The sequence below is a fragment of the Lepidochelys kempii genome, chromosome 9, assembly GCF_965140265.1.
Source record: "Lepidochelys kempii isolate rLepKem1 chromosome 9, rLepKem1.hap2, whole genome shotgun sequence".
In the NCBI taxonomy this organism is placed as follows: domain Eukaryota; kingdom Metazoa; phylum Chordata; order Testudines; family Cheloniidae; genus Lepidochelys; species Lepidochelys kempii.
Window position 1 is genome coordinate 58,777,355 of NC_133264.1, and position 9,987 is coordinate 58,787,341.

The 9,987-nt window shown below is 50.5% G+C and overlaps 1 protein-coding gene across 4 annotated transcripts in view; it reads right to left on the bottom strand.

Moving 5' to 3' along the window:
• DGKK (diacylglycerol kinase kappa) overlaps positions 1-4,226 on the bottom strand; it is a 158,581-nt gene extending 154,355 nt beyond the window's left edge. For all 4 annotated transcript variants that reach the window (XM_073360585.1, XM_073360586.1, XM_073360584.1 and 1 more), the window contains exons 1-2: positions 3,968-4,226; positions 2,900-3,175 (exon numbers count right to left, since the gene is read on the bottom strand). In XM_073360585.1, coding sequence (XP_073216686.1) covers positions 2,900-3,097 — 198 coding nt within the window. In that variant the 5' untranslated portion in view covers positions 3,098-3,175; positions 3,968-4,226. The remainder of the gene's footprint in view (positions 1-2,899; positions 3,176-3,967) is intronic.
• Positions 4,227-9,987: the final 5,761 nt, after the last annotated feature.

A 9,987-nucleotide genomic window follows, 5' to 3' on the forward strand; every position in this document is an offset into this window, starting at 1 on the left:
ATACCCCTGTTTCCTCCGGCACTCAGGCAACAGAATTCCATTGAACGGCACAATCCTGCCTCAAAGTTTAGTGCCAACACTGCCCACCCCATAGCGCAGAGGAGAGAGGCCATCTCACTTACTCATGTGATGGCATCACACTGTCCTGGGGAGGGGAGGGGGCACTTTGCTCGCCCTCGATACATTTTCAGGTGGCAACATTGTAGGATGTGGGTAGCATGGAGACAGTGCTGACAGCTTCAGGATGAGTGGCAGCCCTCAGGAACATTATTAACAACTCATTCTAAACTCCAGATTTAGATTCTGTTTTTTTAAAACTTACCAAGGGCAGATATGACAAGGTATTTCCCCGTGCGGCTCATGTTAACGCCCCAAAAACAGGGGGAATTGGGGAGAGGGCGTGCCATCTTTTTCACACAAGCATTATTGAAACCTTTCCCTGCAATGCTGGAATTGCAAACACAAGGGGTCTGTGCTAGGGACAGGGAGCCAGAGAGTGAAACTGACGAGAAACAAATGGGAAACTGACCCAGCTAGTTTCAGGACTTCTCAGTAGGAGGGATTTTTGCTGAGCTGTAGCTATACTAATGCAAATCTCCAGTGTAGATGCGCCACATTAGCTCGAAGCAACTTTCCTTGTTTTGATTTTTCTTCTGACATATTCTATGGCTTCCACATTATGATTTTAGTTAATTTGGTGTAAAACGAGTTTCTCTATTGACTTAAATGGAGATTGACACTGATGTCCAGATTGACACTGATGTATCAGAGCAGAATCTGACCTTATATGCACATGCAAGAAAAGAAGATAAATCTTAAATGCTATTAGACATAAACAAGACAATATGTTCTGCTTCCCTGAGCACTTTTCCAGGCCCACCTTCCTGACATCTGCCATGTTTGTTTTCCCCTTTGCGGCACTTCTGGGAATGGCTTGTCTTTCATTTCTCATCTGCCAATTTGCGATGAGCGGTGCTGCCAATAACACATTTTAATAAGAATTGAGGATCTACCATTCCAGAGCAAACCAAAGGTCCATGGAGCACAGGCTCCTGTCTCCACTGCCAAATGCTTCGGAGGACAGAGTATAACCCGGTGCACCGCACTGTGCAGTGCTATTCCTTAGGGACAATTCCTTCCTGACCCCCTAGCTGGTAATCGGTTTATGCCCTGCAGCATGAAGTTTAGTAGTTCTTGTCATTTTTACTCTTCCCCAGTTTAACTGCAGGTGCTGTTTTGACTCATACAAACATCTAAATCTTTTACAGTAACAATCATTGTCTCTGGGTGCTGTCTGGAGATGGATTTCAAAGAACATTTATCAGCTAATTTTTAAATGGCTGATAATTGATTTTTTTCTCTATTGTTTCTAAGATCTTCTTAAAAAAATCAAATGAAATGTCTCTTGCTAATTGGTTTATTTTTGCCATTTGTCCAGCATGGACTCTTTCGGTCTCACCTGTGTTCCAAACAGAGCTAACTACTTTTATTGCTACCCTCGCTATCTATACTGCAGCATCACCAGACCCCTGGCTGTGCTGCTGAGGCAGCAGGGGGAACTCACAACACTGTTTGTTTTGGTCCTACCAAAAAGGCATTTATTGCTATTCTGTTCCCCAAGCTCTCATTGAATCCCAGGCAACAACAACCAGCCAGTATGTAAAATCTGGAAGGTTTTTCTCATCAGATGAGATCAGGACAAGTTTATGGAGAATTTAATTGAGTGGCTAAAGTATCTGAGAGGCTGTCCATAGGGGATCCAACATGGCCTATATACCAGAGCTACAAGAGGTTAGATTATGTATGTATGGTTGGGATCTCCAGGCATCACAACAACACAAATAAATAATAAGAATACAGAACACGTTTACAAATCCTTGCTTACAATTTCTGCCACCAGGTATATCTATCTATCCCCATATGCGTACCCCTCTATCCATTCCCACATGCGCACACCTCGATCCGTCCCCATATGCGCACCCCTCTGTCTCTCTGTCTAGGTGAGGGACTCAATTCTCCTTTTGGGACACAGAAAGTTTTAGCTAGGAGGAGCAATGACCTGATTGAATCACAGACCCCTGCTCTTTGAGGAGACAATCAAACCCTCAGATTCTCACGCCCCCAAATCATGTGGGTGTTGAAATCCAAACCCAGATCTCATTTTTCCAAATGTCCCTATCTTTGCACTGAGCTGAAATGAAACCTGGGAGCCAAGTACCCACAGATAATTTAGTACCCAATACCAGATGCTTCAGGGGACCTCACACCTTCCTCTGAAGGGGACAGCTCTTGGGTCTCTAAAGCTGGGGTGGGATCTGGGTTCCTTTTCACCCTTTCCCAACATATGGATGTAGAGGAGCTGATCCTGAATACCCTGACACCGGTTTTACACCTGCCTAAGCCCGCTAGCCTCCTGATTCATGCAGCTGTGAGAAGGGAATCAGCCCCAGTCTCTAGCCTGGCTTCCTGGGAGCAATGTCCCACCCCACTTCAGCTCCACAGTTGTATTGTTCTGGCATCACTCTGCTCCTGTATCTGCAGGGAGGCACCTGTCATCATCTGGACTCTGGGTGCAGACTGGACCCAGTTGCAGCTTCCTTTGCTGCTTCCCTGGGGTCTGTCCCCGGCAGAACATTTCTGCCCTGTGTTACACAAGAGCTGCTGTTCACACAAACACGTGCTGGGCAACATCCTTGGCTGGTGTTCATCAGGCAGCTGTGCTGACTGAAGGAGAGCTGCCCCGACACCCCCCAGCCGAGGAACTGATAAACCTGGCCTTCACCTCACGGCCTGGCCACGGCAGTTCCCTCCACCCTGAGGTCTCACCACAAACATCCTGGTCATTGCCCCACCACAGCACAGAGACACAGCTCCCATCAATGGGCCCCAGCTCCCTTACCTTGCTCCTCATCTGCCCCGACGTAGACACTTTCCTGATGAGCTTGTGAGAGCTGCCCTCCTGCTCACCCTCACTGTCAGAGGACTCCTCGCCAGCTCCTTCAGCGGAGGCCGGGGCCAGCTTGTCCGAGTCCAGGGAAGACACCGACTCCCTAGCCTTCCTGAAAAACAAGTCCCCAGGGACCAGTTTCTCTGCCATCTCCAGAGCGTCTCGCTGAGGCGTGCGACTGAGGTGCAGATCCCAGATGGGCTCAGGGCTCTTCCACTTCCTACAAACCTTCAAAAAAGGACAAGGCGACATGCTCTGTGAGAGGCCCAGCACTTGGGCCCCAGTTCGCAGAGCCCCCCTGCCACCGTGGGATCCCCCTCCCATGTCCCTGTGAGACATTCAGATCATGGGAGGGGTGGCGGGTGGGGAGGGCTAGCAGTGGGGTTGGAAGCACATGGAGGTTTGTAACTGGATGCTCTGGGGAGGTTGTAGTTTGAAATGCAGGCACTTCCTCGCCTCTGAAATTCACCCTGGATGTCAAAATACAAAACAGCTGCTTTGCTGTCAAACTTTTTTTTTTCCTCCAAACTCTTCCTCTTTTTTCACCCTCCGATCACAATTGTGCAAAGCCCAGCTTCCTTCTCGGGCTGCTTTTTATTTCATGCTGCTGCCTGCAGGGCTTGCTGGGTGCAGTTCCAGCCAGGGCATCTCACCCCTTGGCAATAACAAGAACACTCTGTCCTATCCTCGGGGGACCCGCAGCAAATCCCCCACCCCGTCAGTCCCAAATGCACCCCTCCACTCCCCTGCCCCGGTTACTGTGTTTGCTGGGGGAGGGAGAGGGGGAGAGGGCGGGAGGAGAGGAGAGGAGATTCCCACTGGAAAGCCTCTTCCCCAGCAGCCAAGGAGGCAGGTGATGAAGCCCAAGAAGAGGAGGCTGGTCCCTGCCCGCTGGGGTGGGAATATACCAATGCAAAGCGCCGCGCCACGGCCAGGACAGGTGGCGCTCCGAGCGCCCCCCAGGGCGGAGAGGTCCCTCCGGTGCCAGGCAGTCCCATCCCGGCTGGGGCAGGCACTTACCTGCAGCCCCCCGCGTCCCTGCTGCCGCCGCTCGCCGGCTCCCGCAGTGAGCGCGTGTGACCAGCTCAGCCTCCGCCGGCAGGAGAGAGGGTCACGGCGGGCTCTGCCCAGCCGGCGCTAGCGAGCCCCGCGGGGGGCGGGCTGGGCTGCGGGGCTCCCCCGCCGCATCGCTCCGCGGCCGGGCTCCCGGGGCCGGCGCCGCGCTCAGCTCACTGGCAGCTCCGCGATCTGCGGCACATGTTGCTTCTCTGCCTCCGCCCCCGGCGCTGCGCGCCTGTCAGCTCGGGCGCCCCGGCACTGCAGTCCTGCCCCCCCCTGCCCCGCTCCCTGCCCTGCCCGCTGCAGCCGCGGGGCCGCTCCCCTCTGGGCCTGATCCGCCCGGCCCTGGCACCAGCTGCGCAATGGGGCTCGTCCTTCCCCGGCCTGATGCAGGCTGAGCTCGGGTGCGCTTCACCCTCCCCTCCTCCCACTGCCCTGCGGAGCTGTGAGCTTGTGCGAACCGGCCCGGTCTCTGCCCTCAGCGCCGCAAGCCCGAGCCTGCTGTCTGCGGCTCGCAAGGCTACTCATGATCACACAGCCCGGCTGGCTGGGAGGCTGCTGGGGCCCAGGGGAACTGCAGGCCCCAGCCCTGGGGGCCCTCAGAGAGAGGTGCGGGGGTGGGGGGGATATTTGGGGCACAGTCCCCTCTACTGCTTGTGACATGAGGAGGGTTCTCAGCCTCCTGGGCTGAACCCTTCCCTGGCCGGGTGCATTAGTCTTGACCGGGCCTCCCGATTCCATTGCTGGCTGTGTCACCCATTCACTGTGCTGGATCCCTGATTTAGCTGGGGATTGGTCCTGCTTTGAGAAGGGGGTTGATGAGGTCCCTTCCAATCCTGATATTCTATGATTCTATCTTCCCTGACCCTAAAGTCAATCCGGAGCCTGGGACCTTGGGCGTGTCACTTACCCACCCCATCCTGGTTCCCCTCCTTATGCGGCCCTTGCTCAGCAAGGGGCACTTGGAGATCTGGGTCCTGTGCCAACAGCAGGGCCTTGATGAGAAGGAACCAAATTCCCCCAGCAGGCCCAAAAGGGGAAGGGGGATGTTAGTTACCAAATGAAATACATCTCTCAAAGCAAGCCCTGACATTTCCTAATGTTCCAAAGGTGTAGATTTGTTTCCTACAAAGGATGCTGGTAGTACCACTTATTGCTAAGGTTGCCTGACACCTCCCATTGTAAGCCCATTTTTTCAATTACTGATACTTTTGCCAAACTTTAAGCCTTCCGGCTGAAACTGTCCATGCCGCGCAAGTCTGGGGCTGAATATTTTTGGAAAGTTTCAACAAAAATGAGTGAGATGTTTCTGCACAGGAGATTAGGGACAAAGACTTTTTTTTTTGGAGACTGTCAAGGCTGATTCCCCACTCTGGCACTTCACATGCAGAAGGTGGGGGCCCGCAAAGATTCTAAAAATTAATACTGGCCACTCCAGGCTTGTATTAAACATCTTCTCTCTGACCTTGGATGGGTAGGTGCTGCTGTGACGTTGCACTCTATATGATTTTATGAAAATATGCTAATGAGTATGAATATAATGTAACTGGAATATGCTTCATGCAAAAGGTCTCTTGTAAGGTATCATTACAAAGCTTATAATCTACTGAGTGTGGTCATCCTATTTGTATAAATGTATCACTCTTGTATATGAAACTAGAAATATGAACTATAACTCTGAGGGCCTATTGTAATTATGCAAAATGTGGGCCATTAATGGTGGTTTGGAATCTTAATGGCTCCCATTAACCAGGACAATTACCTGTAGATGGCTCTGTTTTATTTGTAAGTCTTCCTGTGCACCTGTGAGCTGGCAAGTGAATAATGAAGTCTTACAGTGACATGTGATCATGTCACCTGAACTGGAATCCATCTTTAACCTGATGCTTTTCCATTGAGAAGGGGGGTGGGAACCCAGAGGGACAAAGGATTCCTGCCTTATGCAAAAGATATATAAGTGGGTGGAACAGAACAAAGGGGGCGGCCATCATGAGAAATCCCCTAGATACCACCTGAGCTGAAACAAGGGCTGTGCCGGGGAAAGGATTGCGCCCAGACTAGAAAGGTGTCCAGTCTGTGAAAGAAACTTACTGAAACATCTCTGAGGGTGAGATTTTATCTGTATTCAGTTTTATTACTGTACTAGACTTAGACTTGTGTGTTTTATTTTATTTTGCTTGGTAATTCACTTTGTTCTGTCTGCTATTACTTGGAACCACTTAAATCCTACTTTCTGTATTTAATAAAATCACGTTTTACTTATTAATTAACCCAGAGTATGTATTAATACCGGGGGGGGGGGGCAAACAGCTGTGCATACCCCTCTATCAGTGTTATAGAGGGTGAACAATTTATGAGTTTACCCTGTATAAGCTTTATACAGGGTAAAATGGATTTATTTGGGGTTTGGATCCCATTGGGAGTTGGGCATCTGAGTGTTAAGGACAAGAACACTTCTTAAGTTACTTTCAGTTAAGTCTGCAGCTTTGGGGCACATGGTTCAGACCATGGGTCTGTCTTGGAGCAGACATGCGTGTCTGGCTCAGCAAGACAGGGTGCTGGAGTCCCAAGCTGGCAGGGAAAGCAGGGGCAGAAGTAGTCTTGGCACATCAGTTGGCAGCCCCAAGGGGGTTTTTGTGATCCAACCCATCACAGCTGCCACCACTCAAATGCAAAAAACCCCTTGGGACCCAGGAAGGCACACTTGGGAATTGCTCCCTGTGGGGTACCCTCAAGCTCTTTCACCACCACCCCCTTCAAGGGAAGAGCTGAGGAAGAAAACAAAAGGAAATCAGCTGTTGCCCCAGCTAATTAAACAACATGTGCACAAACCTCTTAGGACACAAAAACCCAATCCTGTTCTTTAAAAAGGTAAATTTTATTAAAAACAAAAAGAAAGAAAATACATCTGGAACTTAGGCTATTGCTAGATTTTAAAAGATCAAATATAATAATTAAGCATCAAGAATAGTTTTCTTGAGGTCCAGCTTAATGGTTACAAGCAAAACAAAAGCATTTGTGGGTTAGCACAGAGAAGTCCACAAGCCATAAAGAAATAAAAGAGATAAACCTAATCGTGTCTTCCTAGACATTTCCTGATCTACTTACGTATCTGGGGTTTTAAATAAGTAGTTTCTAGGTATGATTTGCTGGTTTTTCATACCTGGCTTAAAGCTTCTTACAGCATAGTCCCAGCCCTGTCTCTGCTCTGTCACCTCTCTCCGGAGAACAGCAGACAGACAGACAAAGGGAAAGTTTTTTCCCAATTTAAAAAAGTTCTAGCCCTCCCATTGGCTTTTATGGTCGGGTGCCCACTCCCTTCCTTTTACCTACGGGCTTTTTTACCCCTTAACAGGTCAAGCAAGTAGAGAACAGCTACTAACAGGGATTTTGTGGCTAACTGGCTGGGTGGGTGTCCATAAAAAGGAGCTACTCCCCCTCCCCACTTCATTTATCACAGAGGCATTCCAGTGCCCACATGCTTTGGAGCAGGGACAGGAAATTGGTAGGAGGGTTGCCCTGGTATTAGGGATCTGCCATTTGCAGTTCCTGTAAAAATCTCTCCAAGTTTGGCCAGTTATGAGCCTTTGGACAAACTGCAGTTTGCACAACCTGTTAGAGTTGAACAGCTAAATTCTCTGAAGATGGCATCTGCACTGAGTACGCTCCAGCCCCTCATGGCTCCTCCATATGACTGGACTGCACATGCACCATCCCCTGCAGGGACTGAGCATGGGGCTGCAACCTCCGGGGGCTGAGCTGGACTCTCCCTGCAATTGCTGCTCCTGTTGGCTGTAGTGCCAGATCTGTAAGCAGGGAGGCTGTGCGCTCAGTGTTCCCCCCTGCTGGCACCCAGGCAGCATGGAGGAGGGCAGAGGGCTCAGGCACTGGGGAGGAGAGTGGGGGCCAGGGGGACATAGGTGCTGGAACTAGTGGTACTATTGCACCCTCTGGCTTAAAGTTGTTTCCATCATATACAGGGTTTACTGTTTGGTTCAGCACCTGTGGATGGGGCGGGGGATTACAGGAGCCTGAGAGTTGGGAGAAGCATAGGGAGAGGGGGAAACAGTAGCCAGAAAGTGGGGAGTGGTGGGAGACAGGAGCTGGGGGGCACCAGAGAAACTGGATAGGAGTAGAGGCAGGGCAGGCAGCTGGGGCAGAGAAGTATGGATGGGAGGGAGGACAGGAGCAGATGGGGGCAAGAGAGAGGAACACAGACAGGCTTGGTGCAGGGACTGGGGCAGAAGTCTCTCATCATGAGAGCACACTCCCTCCAGAACCTGGAATTGAACCCAGGAGACCTGAGTCTGTCCAGTCCTCTGCTGTCAGCGGATGTCTGTAAAACCCACTGGCAGAGTGTGTCTTGTCCCCCTCCGATGCATGGTCCAGATACTCAGCCTGCTATTACTGTCAATTACTCTACTAGCTCAAGTAGCAAAGGTCTGTGCCAAGGAGCTAAAAGGCCGAACCCTGCGGCTGACCCAAGCTGGGGGTCAATATGCTTTCACATGCTGCAAATTACATCATTAAAGTTGCAAAGTGAAGCCCTGGAAAGTTGGGAGGTGCTAAAATTAAGGCTTCCCAGGCATCCTTAATTTGGAGCCTTTATGGATAGACATTCTGCTCCAGTCATTAATTACACAATCACAGTATTTTTTCCCACAGGACTCTGTCTCATTCAGCATGGCTGGGTAGGAAAGGAGGCTGTCGTGTGTAGGATCCCTGCTTCATTTTGTGTAGAAGTTGGAAGCTGTGCAGTGACTAAGGGAGGGTATTGCAGGCAGAGACAGGAGGGTCACATGGTTAAAGCATTGCCCTGTGAACTGGAGTCTAGCCCTGCCTCTGGCACAGAGTTCCCAGTTGGTGCTGGGCAAGTCACTTAACCCAGACTTGGACAGGTGATCACCGACTGTGTGTTCCTCATTTCCTTGGTGCCCAACATGAGACACCAGTCGTGCAGCGCACCCCTGATGGCTGCTGAGTCAACGGGAACTGTGTTTTGAGCATATCACACGCTAAAGTCTCTGGGGGAAAAACCTAGGCTGTTGGTGTCTCAAGTTATGCACCCAAAATTCATACACACACCCACACCTGCTCTGTGGCTCAGTTCCCCCTGTGCAAACTGGGGCTAACCCCACCTCAGCTCACAGGGGGCGATGTGAAGATAAGTTCATTCATGTTTGTGAAGCGTTCAGGCACTGTGATGGGAGCACCACAGAAACACCCAGGAGGCAATTAAGAGTTGTTTAGGCAGTAAAGGGTTTAAATAATGAGCAGTAAATAAGGCTGGGGCCACACACTGAATGAGGAGGGTAAAAAGGAAGAGCGACCCCTGCTGAATGAGGCAGGGGGCCTGTGGAAAGAGCACTGTCATCATGGAATTAAAACCTGTATTATGATGCATATGTAAAAGGGGGCTGAGTTTTGCCACTAACATAGGGGGCCTTTTGACACATGCAGATGCACACATACAGCTTGATGCCCTATGCCACCAGAGACTGTACTGCATTTGTGAATGAATCTGCTCCCTCTGTCTAGTCACAGACATGCCTGGTCACTTCAGTGTCCAAAATGAGCTATTCCTACCTGTCCCATATGCTCCTGTCAGCCCCACAGAGCCAGCACTGCTCTGTGAGAGGCAGCTGGATTATAGATTCATAGATATTAAGGTCAGAAGGGACCATTATGATCATCTAGGCCGACCTCCTGTACAACGCAGGCCACAGAATCTCACCCACCCACTCCTGCGAAAAACCTGAGCTACTGAAGTCCTCAAATTGTGATTTAAAGATTTCAAGGAGCAGAGAATCCTCCAGCAAGTGACCCATGCCCCATGCTACAGAGGAAGGCGAAAAACCTCCAGGGCCTTTTCCAATCTGCCTTGGAGGAAAATGCCTTCCTGACTTCAAATATGGCAATCAGCTGAACCCTGAGCATATGGGCAAGATTCACCAGCCAGATTAGGGGTCTGGAACACATGA